General features: G+C 38.1%; 2 protein-coding genes across 6 annotated transcripts in view; one reads left to right on the forward strand and one right to left on the reverse strand.

The window, feature by feature from the left end:
• Positions 1 to 707: 707 nt before the first annotated feature.
• Positions 708 to 13201, reverse strand: LOC122193033 (breast cancer type 1 susceptibility protein homolog). The gene is made up of 14 exons (XM_042893724.1): positions 13110 to 13201; positions 12914 to 12982; positions 11976 to 12075; positions 11258 to 11311; positions 10904 to 10984; positions 10429 to 10517; positions 10196 to 10338; positions 9150 to 9255; positions 8156 to 8201; positions 7773 to 7891; positions 3912 to 7262; positions 3160 to 3245; positions 1878 to 2052; positions 708 to 1120 (listed from the first exon to the last, which is right to left on the reverse strand). Exons 3-14 carry the CDS (start codon positions 12053 to 12055, stop codon positions 708 to 710), a joined length of 4743 nt encoding a protein of 1580 aa, XP_042749658.1. The 5' UTR covers positions 12056 to 12075; positions 12914 to 12982; positions 13110 to 13201.
• Positions 13202 to 13519: 318 nt separating this feature from the next.
• The window catches only part of NBR1 (NBR1 autophagy cargo receptor), a 19339-nt gene continuing 11168 nt past the window's right edge, over positions 13520 to 21690 (forward strand). For 2 of the 5 annotated variants that reach the window (XM_042893734.1, XM_042893738.1), the window contains exons 1-8: positions 13520 to 13635; positions 13742 to 13867; positions 15944 to 16006; positions 17342 to 17360; positions 17748 to 17770; positions 18599 to 18745; positions 19272 to 19346; positions 20386 to 20603. In XM_042893734.1, coding sequence (XP_042749668.1) covers positions 13766 to 13867; positions 15944 to 16006; positions 17342 to 17360; positions 17748 to 17770; positions 18599 to 18745; positions 19272 to 19346; positions 20386 to 20603 — 647 coding nt within the window. In that variant the 5' untranslated portion in view covers positions 13520 to 13635; positions 13742 to 13765. Of the gene's footprint in view, positions 13636 to 13727; positions 13868 to 15943; positions 16007 to 17341; positions 17361 to 17747; positions 17771 to 18598; positions 18746 to 19271; positions 19347 to 20385; positions 20604 to 21690 lie in introns of all 5 variants that reach the window. The other 3 variants (XM_042893735.1, XM_042893737.1, XM_042893736.1) reach the window with 3 other exon arrangements.

Raw genomic sequence — 21690 nt, forward strand, 5'->3', positions numbered from 1 at the left:
CCATATAAATTAGAACATTACTTAACAGGCAAACAATAATGAACAAAAATCAGTACAACTAAATTTTTAGTACTTACTAATTGCAATTTTATTTCTGAAAAGATTACTAACAAATATAAAGATGTAGGAAAGCCTTTTTCCCCTAATTCCCCTAATGTTCTCAACTGTACTTTGTCAACAGACCACCAAACACTATAAATAAATACTGAGAGGAAAGCAGATTGTTTCATTCCTTGTGATTACAGTCTCAAGCCAGGTAAGTTTTGGAAAACAAACACAAAAACACTGTTTGCTTTTTTTTACTAATTGAAAATTAATTCCAAAAGCTGACTGAATTATAACTGTAAATTTAAACAATAGTGGGCCCGAATTGAGCAATATGATTGCATTAGAACAATATGGTATTTATGAAGCTGACAAGTCGATGTTTATGATCTTTGTATGCATCTTACTTTAGAAATCTTTAGAAGAGCAGGCACCGCAGCATTTGTTTGCCAAGACATTCTAAATATTCCAAAACATGTTTTGGAATAACATTTTCCTCCTAAACAGTACAAAGTCTCCTAAAATGTTCAGACTTCTCTAAGCTTCATAGTGCTGTTTTTAGGCCTCAGTCTTCATATTTTTTTTTTTTTTTATGAGTGTCCAACCAATTTTGACTTGGTTACCGTAGTTACAAACAGTAATTCCTGTAAGATTAGTTTCCTCTATAGGATCCAATCTCTATATTGAGGACTACAGCGATCAATGGGTTTATTAACAGTGAGTCTCCAAACATTCCAAAATATACTCACATGTTCACTTTGGTTCAGACCGGATGCCACAATTGACATTTCTGTCCTGTAAGTTGTACCTGAACTTGCAGCATTTTCTTTCCCAGCTGCACTGTGCAATACAGATGTAGGAAAACATACATTTCTCTTTGATTCACGTACTCGAACACTGCTTTTGTTATCACACTGAGCTACAGCAGAATTATTTGTTGTTTGCGCAGTTTGAGGGCAAGGGTGCTTTACGGAGGAGGAAGAGCTATTTGGATTGCTGGTCACATTTCTGCAGAGAACTGGTAAAACAGGTGCCTTACTTAGCTTGGTCTCAGAGTCATGCTCAGACGCATTTTCTAGAGAAGAGAAATAAACCTTTAAATAATCTCACATTTCTTTCATTCATAGTGGAAAGCTGTTGTGTCACCTTTTAAATTTACACGCGGGAGTAATCTTCTGTGCTTATTTGTTTGCTTATTTTTCACTATTTCAGATATTGTCATTTACAAAAGTAAGATTTCAGTTAATGTATCATGTGGCTAGAGCAGAGTATTAAACAAGCCAATAGCAAAACTGCACTATTTAGTGTGTTACATTGAATACCATGTTACCATATCTGTGTTCACAAGCAGTAGAACGGCATTTATTTGACAGCTGGAAGGTGCCCATAATTTGTAACAAACTGTCAATAACTAATCAGTTTAGGCTTTTATGAGCCAGAAATCTGTATTCTAGCATAAACAAAAAATTGTATTAATTTTCTGCTCTGAAGTAAACTAATCATTAGTTTGCTGAATTAATTCTCCAACATTTTATTTGTAGTTAACTATAGTGGTTTTGCTTACTGGATTTAGCAATGTCACATTTCAAAATCTGTTCTATGAACTGACAGAATATTCTCATACTGCAGTAAATTCATGCAATTCAATGTGCCTTATTAACTGAGTGTGGATTAAAGACTAACCAACCAGTCTCTCAGTGTTAATTACACTGTGATTATTTTCAGCTTAAAACATTAACAAGATACAAAAGAACCACAGTAAAAACCATACACAGTAAAGGCATGATAAGTCACTAAATAGATTTGAATCCCAGGTTTTCCTTGCTATTTACCCGTTTCTTGTCTCATCTGCTCCATTCCAAGCGTTCCTCCACTACTGGAATATGGCAGTTCTCTACATAAGGGCAATACCTCAGTGTCCTGACTTGCATGCTGCTTTAGCACTGCTTCAAGCACAGCCATTTCTTCTTGTAGCTTTTTTAGGTTATTCTGCATAGCATTCTTCTGCTGCAAGCGATAGACAATTGTGCCAGTGTTAGCAAACCCAGTTTTAAATAGCATGATTAAATTTTTTCAAGTGCTTTGTAAAGTATCAGAATAATTTTGAAATACTTGTTACTACATGCTTAATAGGCAGCTACAGTGCTTTTAGCGTAACAAATAGTGAACACGTGCTGTATCAAAACAAAATATTTGAAAAGAGCATCAATGTACAATGAACAGTGCTTTTTAAGTTTTACATATGTACTATTCCATAATATTCTGATATTGAATGCTTTTTTAATCTTCACCCTTAAAAGGTAAAGACTCTATGCCTCTAAACATAAGGACTTGATTTGCTGGTCTATATTATACAGAATCACAGAATCACAGAATTGTAGGCGTTGGAAGGGACCTCCAGAGATCATTGAGTCCAACCCCCCTGCCAAAGCAGTTTCCCTACACCAGGTCACACAGGTAGGCATCCAGGCAGGTCTTGGATATCTCCAGAGAAGGAGACTCCACGACCTCCCTAGGCAGCCTGTTCCAGTGCTCCGCCACCCTCACTGTAAAGAAGTTCTTGCGCACATTGGTGTGGAACTTCCTATGCTGCAGTTTCCGGCCGTTTCCCCTTGTCCTGTCTCCACTCACCACTGAAAAGAGTCCAGCCTCGCCATTCTGCCCCCCACACCTTAGATACTTATAGACCTCGATCAGGTCCCCTCTCAGTCTTCTTTTCTCAAATTATCACCAATTATTGTAAGTCACCATCAAAAAAAAAGACAAATGTAGGAAAATCTGAGGCTTCCAGCATTGGTCAAGTACAGAAATTTAACAAGCATCTCCTGCAATTAAGCACTGTAATCAATACCACATAACAAGTTGCATCCATTAGAATGTAATGTCACCATGGAAAACAGTAGGAAAAATAATGGCATAGAAGCAGTTCAACAGTTCTTGATTAATTATGCTTTACTATGGTTATGAATATAACCCAGCTGCACAAAGAATCACACTGAAAGCTGCCTCCCACTGCACTGACTTTGCAGCTTTCGCTTATATCCTAGAATGCATACTAGCCAATTATACTAGAAACGTACATAAACTACTTCTAGAATGTTGAACATAAACTACCTGTGTAGAAAGAATTTCACCCTGAGAAAATGGTTCATGTGAATCCTCTACACGACTTGTTTCACTGTCATATCCAGATGCTTCACCTTGAAAGAGAGGAAAGAAAACCCAAGTTAATTAGAAAAGAAAATCTAACAATAACCATCCACAGTTCCTCTTATCACACAGACCTCTTAGCCAACTGTTAACTGTAAAGATAAAATGAGAAGGTTGGGAAAGACTTAAGTGAGAAGCAAAGATCTACTTCAAGTGAACATTCCAAAGAATATCATGCCACAGTTATGGCAAAATAAGCAGAAGTCAAGGTAAATGGTTTTAACAGTAATGAGAGTTCTAAATACTTAAGTCATAAAAATATCAAAACAATTACTTCAGAATTCTACAGCCAATTTCAACAAACATTTCATCTGCAGTAATAGCTTAGGTAGACTCTATGAAATTCTGCTGATAGATCCAAGCCTCGCCATTGCAATAGCAACACTAGTATTTCCAGTCAAAAATTAACTCCCACTAGACAGATTCTAGCTGTCCTCTGGGGCCTGGTCTATTCATTTTTTTCTCCGAACAGAGAATTTTACCACACTAATTGTCAGGAAATCAGTCACCAAGGGCCGATTTTTTTCCTGTTCTGTTTGATTGTCCATAGCTGACACATTACTTTACAAAAGCAAGCCCACAAAGTTCCCATGCAAACATCAAGCACCCAATGATATTACTAACACAGCTGCAGAGATAAAAATCTTGGTTTGTACCTAGGTTTGCCCCCATATTTGGATCTTCTTGGTACTCATCGTTGGAGTCATTTTTTCTTCTCTTCAGCCCTCCACTGCAACTTTGAAGAGCTTCCTTACTCTTATTTATGGCGCTCATTTGTGTTAAAGTCTTCCTCAGCTCCTGTGCTCCATCAACTGATTCTTCAGATATGTTAGACTGGGAAGAAAATAACTTCACAGAGCATTCTGACTCCTGGCTTGGTGAAACACACTCATTGCTTAGGGCAGCTTCAAGTGTTTTCTGTTCATTATTTTCATTAAGACATTCACTGCGAGGCAACATGCTGGGATTTGCTGAAGACTGTACCACAGATGTCACCTGTTTTTTGATCTGCAAAGGTGTGCTTACTGATTTGCCGAACATTAATTCCTGAAAACATGGTAAATCTTCATCCTCACTAGATTCTTCATCTGAAGATTGCAGTTTCTGGGCTCTTCTCCGAGACCTCTGAATACCTTCAGATCTTGGCTTACAGCTAACAACTGAATCATTTACTATGTTCACCAGGGCAGCACCGCTTCTTTTTACAAACACAGCAGATGTGTTTTTCCTATTAATTACATAAAAACTGGCACTATCTTCAGTATCATTGTCAGAACACAGTAAGCCATCAGGAGTTTCAGACAGATCCGTAAAATCACTGTGGACTTTAAGAGATTCTTCTAGTGCCTCCCTAACTAAATACTCTGACAACCCTGTGCTGACAGTTTGGATTACTTGCTCTTCATTGCCCTTTATCAGACTTTCCTCTTTTTTGCTAATTTTTTTTTCAGTGACTCTGCAGTTGAACTCAGCTGGATTTTGTTGACAAGCTGTAGGGCAAACCATTGGACTGGGCTGAAAACGTTGTATTGGTGCTTTGCCATCAACAACTTCAGCATTTTCCACTTGATTGCTTTCTGAACTGAAGTATGTTTCACTGACTGTGTTCAGGTCTGTTCTTTGGAAAGCACGCTCTTCTGCATGACTCCGATCACTGAGATTTCTATTGCTTCCAACTGGACTCAGTCTCAATTTGCTTTCTACCCCTATGTCAGCTGACAATGTCTTTTCACTCTCCTGCTCTCCCTCTTGTGGTCTGTTTCTGCCTTCATTCCTAGCAGCACACATTCTTACTAGTGTTGTCAGATTCCCATGATTTGCAACATTTAAAATATCTTCTTGATGCTCCACAGCATGCACACGTTCAGCATTGCTGACAGAGCACAACACAGGACTAACACAAGCAGATTCACATGTCTTAAACTTCTCACAAACACTACTCAAATTTTCTGCAGTTGTTTTCTTTTCTTGTAAGTTTTCTGTCATAAAATATTTACTACGCCTTTTTTCTACTTGATCAGGACACAGAGTATTCAATTTTTCAGATTCAACATCATCTGTGGTACATGTCTTCATGGGAGCAGGATAAAGACTAAAAGACTGCCGTTTTGAACTCCTAAATGTATTTCGCAGATGCTGCATGTCTAACTCACTGTCTTCAGTTTCCATGGTCAATTCTGAAACATTTTTAGCCATTGGTGACTTTTCAATTCTGAAGTCCTCGGGAACATTCTGTGAACAGCATCCTTTGTCCTGGGGAAAAACAGTCCATGACCCAGACCTCTTCTCTTCAGTCAGGATGGAAGCAGTGTCCAGAACAGTCTTTGAAGGAGACTGTAGGAGGAAAAGTCTACCTAGCATTTCCCCTTCTTGAGAACCTGCTTTGAGTGAAGGGGAATTAAAATTTGAATGCTGACAAGAAAACGTAGGATTGAAGAGACTTCTGTTTTTCGTTATATCAGCTGAATTCTTTGGACTAATCCGTATTCCATTTGCTACCAGATCAGCACCATTCCGATCAGTGAGTGATGTGCAATTCAGTATATCCTGCTGCTTCCTCAAGTCTTTGCACTGGGAATTGTGAACTAACACATTCCTTTCAACTCCAAAGACAGACCCTTCTGGGCCATTGTCAGAATTTCTTGCTTCCTTAGTTATTCTCATTTTTCCTGTCTCTTTAGAAAGTAGCTGAAGCCTCCTGCTGCGTCTGACTTGTCTTTGCTCACAATCAACTTTGTTTGGTTCTTCACTGCTTGGATAGCTATCAATCAGTGGCTCATCTGGACCAAAGGAATCTGGATTTCTGTCAACTACTAAACGTATAGCACACCTTGTTCTAGTTGAACGTCTGCATCCTTTTGCTGCAGAACATGCATTCTTAGTGCTCTTCTGATCAGAGTTACTCAGTTCCAGCTGTCCATCAAAGGGCATGTCTGACACCTTTTCTATAGCATTTTTCCACTGTAACCCTCCTTCCTCAAATTCTGTTAGCATCCTAACCTTTATTTTTTCAAGGAGGGGATTCTCTTTAACAGCAGAATTTCCATCACATTTTCTCTTCTCAGCACCTTCAAGGCTGGAGTTAATACTCTGAGGGCATCTATCTGCCTCTTCTAGATCTTTCTTCTCAATGAAGTCTTCAGGCTGAAGGACACGGGCAGGCTCCCTTTTTCGTTTTAGTCTGGCTTCTCTGGAATTATTCAAGCACTCCTCTTCAGCAGCTGCATCTTCTTTTTTTGTAGGAGGCAAAACATCTCTCAAGATAGTAGAGGGATTTAATTTCCTCCCTCTCTCGTATGTTTTCCCAAATATTTTGTCTTTGATGCTATATGTTGTTTGTTTTGGCCATCTCTTGTTTCTTTCAAACAGTACGAATTCCACAGAATCTACTATAGGGTTGGTCTTCTCTGAAATACATGAATCTTTATCTGATAGAGAAATATCTCCTTCACCTGAAGCATCAGTTGCTTCAGAAGGATCATTCTGGAATGAACTGGAAGATAGAACCTCATTGCTTTTTGAAAACCATTCATTGACTTTCTGAATGCTTTGCTTCAGTCTCTTTCTAGAGACCTCATGCAGGGTAGGACAGTGAGGTATCTTCGGCTGAAGCAGTTTCTCCACAGGAAGTTCTTTTTCAAGTAAAGAATCATTCATGGGTTCATACATTTCTACATCTTCCACACTTGGCACACAAATATCCTTATCTTTTATTTTATCCAGAGTACTTTCTGAGCCATCTTCAAAGTCAAGCTCTTGGTTTTTACTACTGCATAGAGATTCCTCTGCATCCATTTCTTCTGCATTATTAGAGAAAGATGTGTAATTATTCTTTAAGGGACTGGCATTACCTATTTCATCACACTGCTCTGTGAGTAGGTCTGCATCAAAAACATTTGAAGGAGAACTCTGACCCTCAATTGTATTTACGTGGTTAGATTTGACATGTTCAGTGATGTTCAGCATGCTTTTCTTGCTCAAAGCTTCCTTCAAGAAATCAGTTTCACCTGAAGATTTATAAATGTTATAAATTATTAAGCCCTATTTTAAATGCATGAGAACGACAAGCTTAATAACTTTTGATTTTAAGAACTGCTCGTTTCCCTCCAAAACACAATATTACACTGAACAAACCACTCTCAAGAGAAAGGTTAAAAAAAAATATATATATATATATATATCAAATTACATATGACATACATTCATCCAACTCCTTCCATGAATTACTAGATACTTATCTCAACTTACATTATGAGGGATAATATAACGGTTTATGTAGAACAGAATTAGCTTTGCACTTAGATCCTTCTGTGCCTCTACACAAAATATCCACATCCAGCATGTAGTCTACAGGCATTGCCTTATATTATAATGTTACTAGCAGTAGGCATCAATAGAACTACAGAATACAATACTGCAAGAGTGTACATTTAATAATGTGAAAGCAAAATACTAACTTGTGGCTTCACTTTCAAGCTTTCCTCTCAATATTTTTGTCACTAAAATAACAAACATACCTATGACATCTGGTAAAGTTATTTCTTCAGCACCCAGCTTGAGTGACTGTGTATTGCAAGAACTTCCATACTTCTCAGCACTCTTAAATTCTTCTAGCTCTTCTTCGTCTTCTAACCTGCTGAGAATTTTAAGGAGGAAACAAAGCCAGCACCCTACTTTCATTACAGAGGTAACTTCCATTATGTTGTAACAGGAGCCTGTATTTAAGTTTTCTCCTTTTTGTTCTTGGAAGTAGCTTTTGGAGAAATCAGGCTGCTGAGTAGAGACAATCATGCATGATTAACCCTTGGTAGAACTCAGTTAAGAATGCTGAACTGTTATTTTCAAAAAAAAAAAAAAAAAAAAAAAAAAAAAAACTAAATCTTCAATAACATCTACTTACCCAGTATCGCTTGCCAGCATAAAAAGCTCTTCAGAGGAATCAGTGCCTAAAAACAAGTTAGCTGTTACTCTTCTTTGGAATGATTCAGAGGAAGATTTCTTGTCAGATTCAGTTTTTATCATCACAGAAGTGTGCATGCTTTAGTTCTTTATAGAGGTAGACATTTTCAAATTTTATCAGATGAGATCAAGTTCACTTGACTTTAATTATTACAGTTTTTATGTGCAAATACAACTCTGATATAAAGTTGTGTTATCACATCCATGATATGATGTTTTTAAGTACAATAAATACTGATAAAATAGGAGTTAGCAACAGTTCTAATTTCCAAATTTGTACAGAAACAGCTGCCATCATCTAGAATTTAAGACCAGAAATCAGAGCAATGTGTCTCAGATTCTTTGCTTGATATTAGCATAAACAAAAAGGGGGAAAAAAACAAACAAACCCAAAAACCGAGGTAATGAATACTACCTATTAAAATGAACACTTGCTATGTTGAAGGAACAGGGAAAGAAACAGAAAAAATAAACCAAGAACAACTATTTACTACATCACATCATTTCTTGAAGCACTCAGCATCAGGTAGAAATGGATACCTGAAAAGCCAGAACAAGTAGAAATATTTTCTCGCATATCATTCTTAAATATATTTAAGAAATACGGCCCTAAGTACTAACAAACAAGTCTTAGTCTGTAGACAACAGCAGTAATCATTATTAGTAATAAAAAACATTTTACTTCTGCAGTTGTCTTCTCTGGATCTTGTACACTGAGCCTTGGATTTTTCCCTATAATGCAATAAACCATATAAAAAGTACTTTTATTTACCACCTTTGGTAAATCTGTTTAGTCTGTGTAATCTCCTTTGTTTGCACTTCAGGTGTTGAATAGAAATTAGTGCTTAAAAAGACTGAATTTCAACACCTTCCATTACATTGCAAGTGTTAGACACAAGCTCAAAAGGTACGTATGTACATGCTACAGCTCTTACCAAGCTCTATAAGTACACCTCTTCCAATGCCACGCTTCTGTTTTTTGCTTGTTAGGTAACGCTCTTCGACTCTGTTATCTGTAAGCTGTGGATCCACATTAGCTTCCTGCTGACAGGAGATTAGAATGAAATAGTTATTAATAACAGTAGGTTATTAAAAAAAAAAAATTTGAATTACTTAAACTGCATAGGGCACAGCCTCTTTGAATACAAAATTCTAAAATATCCAATTTATCATACTCGAATCAGGAATGGAATTTACTACAAACTCCTCCAAAGCTCCAATCATTAACAATTTTATCATACTTAATATCCTATCTGGTACCGGGTAAATGAAGTAAGAAAGATGAATAATGCATCATGAACAGACTCATGCTGAAAAGTTGGGGAGGAACTTTTTATAAGGGCAGGTAGAAACAGGACAAGGGGAAATAGTTTTAAACTGGAAGAGGGTACACTTAGGAAGAAATTCTTCACTGTGAGGATGATGAAACACTGAAACAGGTTACCCAGGTTGTGAATGCCCTCTTCCTAAAAGCATTCAAGGCCAGGCTGGACAGGACTTTGAGCAACCTGGTCTAGACAGAGCTGTCCTTGCCTATAGCATGGGTGTTAGGACTAGATGATCTTAAAGGTTCCTTCCAACCCAAACCATTGTATGATTTTATGATTCTATACACATAGCAATCACCCAAAGCTGAAAAAAAAAAAAAAAAAAAAAAAAAAGCCTTTAGGAATACTCATTTGTCAGCCTTATCAAACAAGTTGTAGAGGAGGAAAAAAAAAAAAAGCTTTTGAACCTAGTTTTGACAATATATTTATTGCAGTAACATTATATTTTTCAAGCTCAACTCATTTTCTATAAACAGCACTTCAAAGACAGAAGTATTAAGAGGTCCTTATCTAGAATAATATTCAAGCAAAACAGGGATCTGAGAGCAAACCAAAAACCATTCCATTCATCTACGTATACACACATTCCAAGTAAAAAAAACCCACAAACAACAGCAGAGCAATTAAAAAATAAATTGCACAAAAAAAGTCACCAAGTTATAGCTGTCTTGTCCATTTTCTTTAGCAGATATTTTCCTGTTTCTGAAACCCTTACTCTGGATGACAGAATGGTTATTACCCAGGAGCTCGGCACTAGCAGCTTCTGTGGGTGTTTTAGGAAAATGACTGCTTAAAACTGAAAAGACAAAGAAGATACAAAAATATTTTCTCACACTTCGCAAGACAATACATATTACTTATTCCCATAAATAATCACAGCACTTACATTTTACTCCAGTGTCAAGCTCAAATGCACTGATAGCTTCTAACAGTCCTTCAATCAGCTGCTTAAATCTGGAATTTTCTTTGAGACTTCTGAAATAACACCACCATATGAAATGTTTCTAAGAAAAATGTACGGGACAGCTCACAATAGCTCTCTTAGAATTTAGAGTTAACAAAGAAGGAGCAAAACCGCAGACTAGCAGGTGAAACAACAAAATAACTGCTGCCAAGTAGTACAATTCCCTAAAGCAGCCCACTGCCAGAATTAAAACATTATCGTAAAGGAAAATTGTCATAGTACTGTCCCTCACATACACCTAGCACAAAGAAACTAGTTATAATGACTGAAGAATAATACTACCTATACTTAGTAGCACTTACTGTCTCAAACAGTGACTTAGCATTTCTGCTACGAGGCAATAATTCATCTTAGAGAAAACTTCTTATCCCCAAGTGCACTTGCAAAGATGCATTACCTCTTGGTAACTTCAGTCTTACACAGAGGACACTGTATTACACCCTTTTTCTTTTTGCTGAGGAGTTTAAACATGCAAAACCTAGAGAAAAGAATAATCACAATGTACCACTTAGTAGATATTCTTCATTATTACAATGAATTCCTCTATTCTTGTTCTAATGTTAAGATGAATTCATTGATCCACTTTGACATATCTGTACATCTGCAGTTATTTCAGAATGGACTTTTCCACTTTAGAAGCTATAGACCGGGTAATCAAAACACAATATACATCAATAGCAGTGAAGAGAAGCATACGTAGAGAATAAGAACAGGTTCACTAGGCACTGTGATTTTAAGTTTGCAAACCTACCTGCAGAATATGTGATCACATTTTGTTGAGACTGGCTCTTTTATTACATCCAAACTGTAGAAAGAAAAAGGAAAAAGAAAAACGTAACTTCTGTGTTCTTGCTTAAAAATAGCAACAGTACAAAATTCAGAAATACAATCATTTTTGAGGACTTTAAAAAAAAAAAAACACAATGGTAAAGAGAAATATACCAGATTTGATCATTTCCCATTTGAGAACCAAATTGCTTCTGCAAATGTTAAATGCATCTAGAACGATTAAAGGATTTAAAAACATTTTCCACCACAGACAAAATAAACTTAAGCATTTTGGTTCAACAGATGCAAGTCTTTTAAAGGACTATCATGCATCCTAAATAGCTAGGCTTGAACTGAAACCTGTGCCATTTTAGTATTTCTCTGCATTTAAAAAACTATGAACTGTGTTTAACTTTTAGAAACAAATGACAAATATCCAGGCTAGCATGCAAACAATGCTTTAATCAGCTAATTTTTTCCCCCGCCTGGATAGAGCACTGATACTTTTAGGTTGCAATATATAAGAAATATTTACTGGAACACAGGAACAAAATGTACCTCCTGTCACAAATTTACTCTTACTTATCAATGTATTTTGTTTTAATAACACTATTCTTTGTGTTTTCTCATGACCATGGTAATGACAAAATGTTTGAACAGAAGAGAAAAATAAAGAGCATGTTAATTATTTTAATGTCTACCAGACTGGACACTCCAAGTTCTTCTGCATGGCTGAAAGCACATTTTGCACATCTCCAATGGCAATCACTGACAAGTCCATCCTTCAGACACCAAAACACTCTACAGACAAACAGAAAGTATTGTTTCAGATCTGTTGCATTCAATGATCATGCTTTCTTCCATGTAGCTTTCCCAAGATACATGAAATGACATAGGCCAACTGTATCCTGGGCTGCATCAACATAGGGTAGGTAAGGGAAGGGACTGTCCTCCTCTATGCTGTCCTCGTGAGGCCACATCAGCAGCACTGCATCCAGGCTTGGGGATCCCAGAACAAGACATGGTTTGAGGGGAGCAGATCTAGAGAAGGCCATAAGGATACCTGGAGTCTTAAGCATCTCTCCTACAAATACGTGCCAAAGGAGCTGGGCTTGGTCAGCCTGGAGAAGAGAAGGCTGCAAGGAAACCTCACTGTGGCCTTCCAGTACTCTAAGGGTGCTTACAGGCAGGAAAGAGATAGACTTCTTATGTGGAGAGGTAGGAAAGGACAAGACAGAATGATTTAATATTAAAAGGAAAGATTTAGGTCAGATGTGAGGAAGAAATTCTTTACTCAGAGGTGGTGAGGTCCTGGCACTACTGCCCAGAGCAGTGTGGGTGTCCCTGGAGGTGTCCAAGGGCAGGCTGGATGGGACCCTGAGCAGCCTGATTTGGGGTAAGTTTGGCAGGGGCTGCAAAGTCCCTTCCAACCCAACCATTTCACGATTCTTTTTTGAGCAAGGCTTACTCTGCGCATTCAGTTAAAATCCATTCTGCCTCACAGCCCAAGGCTAGCCAAATCAGGCTGACAGGAACAGCATTCAGCAGAAATTCAGCAAGCGAGCCCACAAGCACGTCTGCGAGCTGAAGGAGCTTTCAAGGCAGATGCAGACACAGAGGAGGCAGCAAGAGCACTTACCTAAGGGACCCCGGGGACCGTCAACACCGACCGGGAGAGTAGAGGTCACCACACACCGTGCGGCCCACCCTATGAGGAAAAAAAAAAAAAAAAAAAAAAAAAAAAAAACCAACCAAACCAAACGTTTCAGCCATCGTGCAGCAGCATCTCAGGGCCCTACAGCAGAAAAGACCAAAACAGGCCCAGCTCCACTAACCCGCTCACTTCTACCATGTCACGTTTCGCGCCCTTTCCGTCAAGACAGAAACCGGCGCACTAAAAAGCCAATCCTGCGCCCAGTTTATATCACGTGGCCCGAGAGGCACCATCCTATTCGCTCCTTTTCTGGCGCGTGCGACTCCCTATCCGGCCACAATGAGGCAGGACAGAAAAGAACATGTTTGATTGGTTCTACTGGATGGCCCCGCTCCCGGAAGAGGAATGGCATGGTAGGAGTCCCGGAAATGCATGCCTGATGGCACGGTGCCCACCTACTTACTTCCGGCCTCCCTGGCTGTGTTTATTGTTGTAGTTCTAGTGCCCCTGGTTCCGCCCGACCTGCCCAATCAGGGCGGCGAGGCGGATGAGAGGCAGGCCGGGGAGCCAATAACATCGCGCGAAGTACAAGGAGCCTGCCTAAGCCGGTCCGCCATGTTAGGGCCGTTGCAACTGGTGAGGAGGGGGTTCTAGTGCTGTGCTGGTGGTTGTTACGACGTGAGCTACTGCTAGAGCCGTGGTGGGCGGTGAGTGGGGGCCCCGACTGCCTGTCCGTTCCCCCCCTTCTCCCCCCAAAATCTGGGTCAGTGGGTGACTGCGGGCTGGGGCTGCCTGACAGGGCTTCCCTGACAGGGCTTCCCTTGCCTCCCGAGGAGCATGGAGCCGCAAGTGAACCTTCGCGTCAACTACCGCGGGGAAACCCAGAGCTTCCTGGTGTCAGACACAGCGCACACGACGTGGGCCGACGTGGAGGCCATGGTGAGCACTGCGCCGCTTCTCTTTGGGCTTCCGGCACTTGCTCATCTTATAGGGCATTAAAACGGGTATTTTTTCAATCTGCTGTGGCCTCTGTTTTTTTGTTCGTTTGAGTGTTGATAGTGACTTTTACTCTTTGTTTTCTAGTTAAAATAACCTGGAATCACTTGTTCTAAATAGAATTTCATACGGGTTGTGTTTTTTTTTTTTTTTTTTTTTGTGTGTGTGTGTGTGTGTGTGTGTGTGTGTTGTTGTAATCCACGATTGTGGATGTGTGGAAATAACAATATCGAGTAGAAAAACATGTATAACTGTAACATGTATAAAACGGTGTTTTACTACCATCCTGCTGTAAAGCGCACTTTGTTTTGCTTATGAACCATTGTTTTGTTCATTCAGGTAGGCAAGGTTCAGTAATACTCACCTGTTGCTTATAGAGTGTCTTCCTGATTTTGTTCTCTGGTTTATCTAGTTGCTAATATGCCGTATGTTTATTTCTGGTTCTAGTTACTGCAGTCTCTTCTATTAGATGAATTTTAATCAGTGCAATAAAGATTCTGTTGGTTATGATGTAGTGGCAGTGTTATTACTTATTTATTCTGTCACAATCCTTTTGTTTTTCTTATTTGTTTGCTTTTAGTTTGTTCTCCAAGTTGCATCTTACCAGTGTTTTATTTTCTCTCTTTAATTCTCTTTAAGCTAATGTAATATATGCAGTGGGATATTTTTTCATGAGGGACTTACTCAAATTCAAAACTTAAGCTGTATGATGCTTTCCTAGTTGTATTTCAGCCTTCAAGAAGAGGTGTTAGTTCAATCTTACAGTAGTTGTTGATGGGTAGACTGCGTAGGAATGCTCGAGTGGGTTTGTTTCTACTTGCATCAAAGCTGGAAGCAGATTGCTTTTAATCCTCAGCATTCAAAGAATGAGTGTGCTTAGTTGAGGCATGAGCCTCTATTGTATTAGGGTTACTTCTCTAACCAAGGGTGCTTCTCCACTTTGCGGTGTTTTGTGGTAGTACTAGCTAAACTGACAACTGTGTTTTTACTGTATTATTATATATGTTTAGTGTTTAAAAAAGGCAGACTTATGGCTGTAGCTTGAAGTTTTGGGGAAATAATTTATGGCATAGAGATATGTTTAAATCAGCATTTTCTTCACAGTTAGTTTGTTCTTTCGTTGCACTTCAAAAATTTATTTGGGCTGTATCACTGAAAGGACATGCTAGTCACATACAGATTCTGCAATAGAAGTAGTTCTTGTGAGGCTGTCCTGTGATCCACCTATTGTCTTCCAAGATGGCTAGAAGTCTTTTGTTAGAACCAGACAGGCAGAATAGGTCTCAAGTAGAGCAGTCTCGGAGGAAAAGTGCAGTTTGTATGGAAAAAAAATGCACGTGAGCCTCAAAATCTTACTCAACGTAACAATTGTTTTTGTTTACAGTTGATTTAATACTGTGGATTCTGCCCTGTTAATACAATATAGTAGCTGTTCAGATTTGTTGTTCTTATTTGGAAGCGTGTAATGCGTTTATATGTTCAGGTGTACAGTGAATCTGCCAGGGACTAGTAGCATTTAATATTTTGCCCATCTTAGTTTGCATTTATTCTAGTTTCTCAAAACTCAAATCTTTTGGGGGAAGGAAAGGCTGCTTGCCAGTACCACGTGTTGTTTAATGCACAAGATAGTGTTCAAAGATTGTTGGCTTTAACCTCTGTAAATTGCAGTGTTTTCCATGACTGAGTTCATTAACCCTCAGCAAGTCCCCTTATCATGAAGAGACTATTTTGTGGTCTTGATTTGCTGGGTAAATGTTAACTAGGTAAGTTGGAACACTAAGTAATTGACTTTCTGCTTTTCATTATGGCAAGTTCGTAAAAGGTGGGGTGCAGGGAAGGCACTGGGAAGAGTACTTCAGAAAAACAGACGTTGCAAAACTATTTATTTCAGTTGAGAAACTGAGAAGGAAGGGTGAAAAGATAAACCCTTTTTTTTCCTGTTAATAACCATGATTGACTGAAATCTGCTGGAGGCCTGTCTCATTGTGTTTGTTTTTGTTTTTCTCCTTTTGCTTACAGGTTAAAGTTTCATTTGACCTGGATGACATTCAGATAAAATACATCGATGAGGATGATGACGAGGTATAACACTGCCCCCCCCCGCCTCTGAAATACAACTGCTGTGAACCTTTCTGCCTCTTGCAGTCAGTACTTATGGAGCATATGTTTTGCAGCTCAGAGGTGGTGAGCTTTGTCCCTTTGAGGAAAAAAAAGAAGCCCTTAGTCTCTTGGTTTCACTCTTAATGTAGCATTCCTAATTTCAAACAGAAGCTATTGCTTCTGTTTTTCACACCAGTATAACTCAACAGAAACGGGTGGTAGTGCTTTGTGCTCTGAGGAATGGGTAGTTCTGTTGATGAATTTTTAATTATTTTAGTTTTTTTTTTTTTTTTTTTTGTCAAAGTAAGGTACTTGTAACTGCTTGTGCCTGAAGCCAGGATAAAGCCGTGTCTCTTCAATCTACCTTCATTCTTCTGGGATCCCCAGGCATTAGCATATGTTTACTTCAGTGATCTGGTGTACTTAAATCTCCTGCTTATTTAATGTGAATGCTATAATCTGCAAGCAGATTACTGACTCAGAAGGCAAATAAGTTACTTCCAGTTGTCCTTGTTGAGTAACTTCCTGCTTGGCATAACTTTGACCTCATTCCTTCTGCTTATCTAGAGATTTAGATTGGAATGTAGCTGTCAAACAGAACACAATTGCTGAGCGCTCTGAGCTCCACAGATTGATTTGCCACTCAGTTAAGTTGCAGAGATGAGGACTAAACTAAACAAACAAATCCTAATAGGAAATGTCAGGATGTTTGCAGAAACATTTCAGGGAAAGATTCTGTCCTTATTTTCCAGCCATTATGTCTCTCCTTGTCCACATATGTGTATACTTGTTTAATGTGAGTATCTGTTCAAGATCTTTCACGTGCTAGTAGAGTAAATAATGATCAGAATTATGTAATGCTGTGGTGATTAAATGACTCCTTGTATGAGTAACTTCTTTGTGCAAATTTTGATTTAAAAAAATGAGCACGTGTGGTAGATTGTGTTGCCTTGTTCGTGATCAAGAACAATTTAAGTGCTGCATGCTTGGCATTAACAGCAACTGGGTCCAACCTCTGCTTACCTGTGTAGCAAGCCTTGTGATGTCAGCATTGGCTTCTGCTCAATGAGACTGTGCTTAATCTGGGTACCAGCAGAGCCAGGGGCCTTGCTAATGGTGCAGACCTAATAAAGAACATGGTCGACTCCAAAACACTTTAGCATTGGTTAATAATTAAACATTGAAGCAATAACAAAAATCTGAAGGAGCGATAGATACTTGGGAAACTGAATAAAAGTGCATTTACTTTGAAAGCATGTTAATTTCTAAAACTACAAAAAATAACAGGCTGTTACTCATTATTATTTCTCTTTGCAGGTGTCTGTAAATAGCAAAGGTAAGCTGCTACTTTACTGAACTAAAATCAGGCTTGTTAATAGATTTCAGCTGTTATCTTAGGGAGAAACAGCTGAGAAACCTTGCTTGTTGGAATTCTGTATATGGCTGTGTATCAAATTCTTCCCAGTGGAAGAAAATTTATAGTACGTTGTAACTGTATTTTTTCTTTAATGAGTGAGTTAATCAAATGTTAAGTCTCAAGTTTGTAGGCTACATGCGTTTCCTTGGTGCTGCATGTACAACAACCTCCTCAGTAGCACTACTTTAAAATAATTTATGGAAGGTATGGAAGACATTCCTAGATGTAAGAGTTCTTAAATACTCTATGTTAAATTCACATGTATTTGATGTAGGAAGCATTCACATATTTCTCTTTTCTCTTCAGAGGAATACGAAGAAGCTCTGAAGGTAATTGGTCTCTGAATTTTTTCAGTATATTCAGCTTTCTCTAATGAGGATTGTAGCTGAAAAAAAAATAGCATTATCTAGCCTGTGGAGATGAGAATAGCTCATTCTTCTTGCTTTGGATGATAGCTTGAATGTTTTGCTATACTTTAGTCCAGCCAGGTGAATTTTGATTTGGTGTTAATTAGTTGAATATGTAGTTGTGATTCAGTGCTCTCAGCACACAGTGAACAATTACTGGCGTTATTAAACACCAGTAATGTCATGTTTGGAGGTACTGGGCTCTTATGAGATCCATTTAAAAATCTTGCCATGCGTTCTCCAGTGTTATACTCTCTGGCAATAAAACTTCCTTTCATGTTAAGAGCTTAGTTACTTCATCTACAGTTGCTTTTTCTTTTTTTCTAGACCAAATAAGGATTGCATTCCTTTGAATTGAACAGAACTAGTGCTTTTAGAACTTCCGGCTTGAATTTCTAATCTGAATATAATGCATGAAAACTTATTTCAGCTTCCTCATGAGATTTTTCTGTTGTTTACTGGCTTGATGTAAACAGCTTTATTGTAGATTTTAGAACTCCTGTAGAATGTCTGCCTAATAAACTTCTTGTTTGTAGTGGTCTTTCTAATAAGCGTATTGGTTACAAAGCAGAATATAAAAAGCAGGGTATGTCACTCAGTTTTTCATGTTTTTTGTTGTTCCCTTCCTGTCTCCCCCTTCCACTCCCCACCACCTGCCTCTCTGGTGCAGTATAATGCTGTATTTTTACAGGGTTTTGTATGTTGGTTTTAAGTGGAGTAAATCTGGTATATCGTGTAATGTTTATTTAGATTGCAGTTAAACAAGGAAATCAACTTCAGATGAATGTGTATAAGGAAAGCTCTCCTCTGAAAGAAACTTCATCTTGTTCTTGGCAACTGCATGAAAAAACAGTCACAGAGAAGTTGGCGGTTCTTAAAGATGAGCTGACAGCTCAGGTAGGATGCAGAGCTGGATTATATTCTCATTAAAACAAATAATTGGTATGTTATTCATTTCATAGCCTGATTATCATTTTTACCCATACATTAAAAAACCTGTAAGCTCAAATTTGGGCTTTGTAGCTACCTGAATATGGCCATTGAAGGTCACAACATTGTTTGAATGTCTGTAAGAGGATGTTTTGATGCTATGTTTCAAAGTACGGATTCATTCTTTTTGACCATTTTGAATACTTTAGTAGATAAAATGGACTCCTGAAGTCCTGATTTGCATTCTAGCAACTTTTGGTTGACTTGATTGCTTTGGCTTCAATGTTCAGTTGCATGTGAATGCAAATAAGGCAGAAATGCTTCAGGAAAACTTTGTGGCTTCCTTGTCTGACTTTCCTGCTTGTTTTCTAAAGAACTTGAAATCTTTATTGTAAAAGATACTTGAGGAGACAGCTATTTGAAAGTGCGGTTTGGTTGCTTGGTTTGTTTCACGTACTTGATGTGTTTGACTTTTTTTTTTCCTTTTCACCAGCAGAAGTTAAATCACAATAGAACAGGAAGAACAAATGAAAGTCCTCCAGAATGGTTTACTAGCTACTTGGAAACAGTATGTGTATTTTCTTTTGTGCAATCCTTTAAGAGTATTAAAATTTGAGAGGTTTTGGTGGAATTGATACCTGCAGTTGCCTAAGTCTGTATATCTGATGTGTATCGGATTTGTTCTCAGTACTTGTGACCTGAATCTTAAATGGTATTTAAACATCTAATCATTTCGCTATTGCCAAAGGAAATTGGGATTCATTGTCTAACAGTGACTGTCTGGATTGGTTTTTACAGTGTTGGTCTTGCTCTAAAAAAACAACAACAAAAAAAACTTTGCTTGCCACTTTTGTCAAAACTGGGTTGTTTGGTTTATGCATTTGATTGGTTTGAGTGTAGTTGTAGGTAGCATTATTATTGACAAAGGCTGGAATAATTGAGTCCCTTCAGTGTTTTGGACCTTCTGTGCTAGAATCCTTGTTGCACTCCAGATGGTAATAGGAATTTTGACGCAGAGCATGAAACGTGGCATTGCTGTTGGAGAGTCTTATTTGACCAGTTTTGGAGGGGTAATAGTTTCCAGAGAACTGAAGCACAACTTTTGATGGCCTTGTTTTTCTTGGTAGTCCAGTTTAAGAAAATGAGTTCAAGAGTCCAATGAATATAACCTATGGATTAATGAGGCATGTTAAATTGTTTTAGGCAGGTAATAACATAACTGAGAAGCATCTAGCTGAGGGTGGTAAGAATTTATCAGCCAGTGTCTTTGTGAATGTAGATATGGTGGTGCAGTGATATCTTTAAACTTTTTCAATTTTCCCTTCTTTTGTAACTACTTGTACAAACTGAAGATCTTGGAATACTAAGGAACTGCATTTATAAAGCTTCTGGTGGATAAAATTGGGACTTAAAGATGTACAGAGACTTCTGGACAGTGTATTGGGAGTTAATTGCCTTAGATTTGTTTCCTTCACTTGGTACAAGGCTATGGAATAACTTTACAATTTGTAATATAACTTCGAATTTGTAGTTGCTTTTTTAAAAATTTATCTTGTAAAACTAGCATCGTGAAGCTGCATCTCAGTGATGACTTCTTTCCTCTTCAGTTCAGGGAACAAGTGGTGAAGGAAACTGTTGAAAAACTAGAGCAGAAACTATATGAGAAGCTTATTCAGCACAATCAGTCTTCAGAATTCTCCGAGAGCTGTATTACAACAGCACCTCCCAGTTCAGAGACCCAAACAAGGAATGGTAGTCAACCTGACTGGCTAATCTCCTGCTGCAACTGCCAGGCTCGAATTGTTGGAGTTCGCTACCAGTGCAGGTAGAACCTGATGAGCAATGACTGTATGGGAAACTTAACAGGTTAAGCATGTGAATGAGAGTTTGAGAAGCCATCTTCCATGTTTCTAGTCTGGTGGATGGTATAGGCTCCAGAACCTCTAGTGTGTATCTCATAAAGAGTTTATGTACTCTGCTGTTGCAAACAGTCCTTATCTGCATAAGACCGAGATTAATAATGTTTTGAAAAAACATTTCTTAAAAGAATATAAGAGAATTTTCAGACTCCTGTTGTTCTCAAGCACTTCGAAACTTTTTCTAACATATGATGTGCAATAGTTAAGCTACCATAACTTTTCTTTATAAGTTAACAAAAGCATGAGAACTGTAGGTACCAGTCAGTCAGAACTAAAAGGAGGATTTTTTTTTTTTTTTTTTTATGGTCGGTGAGTTTAACGGATATAATGCTTGTATTTTTTTTCTTTTACTTTAAATGAGCTTGCTGTCGTTAGTTTGTTAATAATATGTTTTGAGCCACTTAAGTGAGGTATAGAACGTGAGGTTTTTTATTTAAATAAGGCAGTTGCTGTAAAGGCAAGTATTCTAGGATTTGACAGTAGCAGTGGAATGTCTGTAGGGGTTTTCTTTGGGGTATTTACTTTTCTTCCTTTGTATTTCTCTGGGCTGAGGTGACTCTTGTTTTTAACCAATACTGTTCCTGTAAGAGCAATTCCATTTACATTCTGAAAAATTGGCTTTTTCTTTATATCTCCTTGTATAAAGTGTAATACTGTTTCCGGTGTTGGATTTCATTGTCACATTTTATTCTGTAGAATAACAATTGCCAGTAACTTATGCTAAACAAAGTGTTAAGTCCTTGTGTATTGGAGAAGGAAGTGGGAAGTGCTTTGTTAAGAGGAGATATTTGATCTAGATGTTCCAGATACTGATGTATGAGGGGATGGATGAACTTCTTTCACTCAGATACTGCTTACAGTGATAGTTTGATACTGACTCTTTTTTTTCTTTTTTTTTCTTTTTTTTTCTTTTTTTTTCTTTTTTTTTCTTTTTTTTCTTGTTTCTTTTTTGTTTCTTTTTGTTTCTTTTTGTTTCTTTTTGTTTCTTTTTGT

The sequence above is a fragment of the Lagopus leucura genome, unplaced genomic scaffold (assembly GCF_019238085.1).
Source record: "Lagopus leucura isolate 7727_CA_CO unplaced genomic scaffold, USGS_WTPT01 259-13_obj-0_obj, whole genome shotgun sequence".
In the NCBI taxonomy this organism is placed as follows: domain Eukaryota; kingdom Metazoa; phylum Chordata; class Aves; order Galliformes; family Phasianidae; genus Lagopus; species Lagopus leucura.

Excerpts from the sequence above, each read along its gene's own strand:
- LOC122193033 (XM_042893724.1), bottom strand. The coding sequence starts at position 12,055 with ATGGACTTGTCAGTGATTGCCATTGGAGATGTGCAAAATGTGCTTTCA. Across the intron at positions 11,312-11,975 it reads AACTTGGAGTGTCCAGTCTG|TTTGGATGTAATAAAAGAGC; the intron begins GTAGACATTAAA and ends TTCTTTCTACAG. Across the intron at positions 2,053-3,159 it reads GTGAAATTCTTTCTACACAG|CAGAAGAATGCTATGCAGAA; the intron begins GTAGTTTATGTT and ends TATCGCTTGCAG.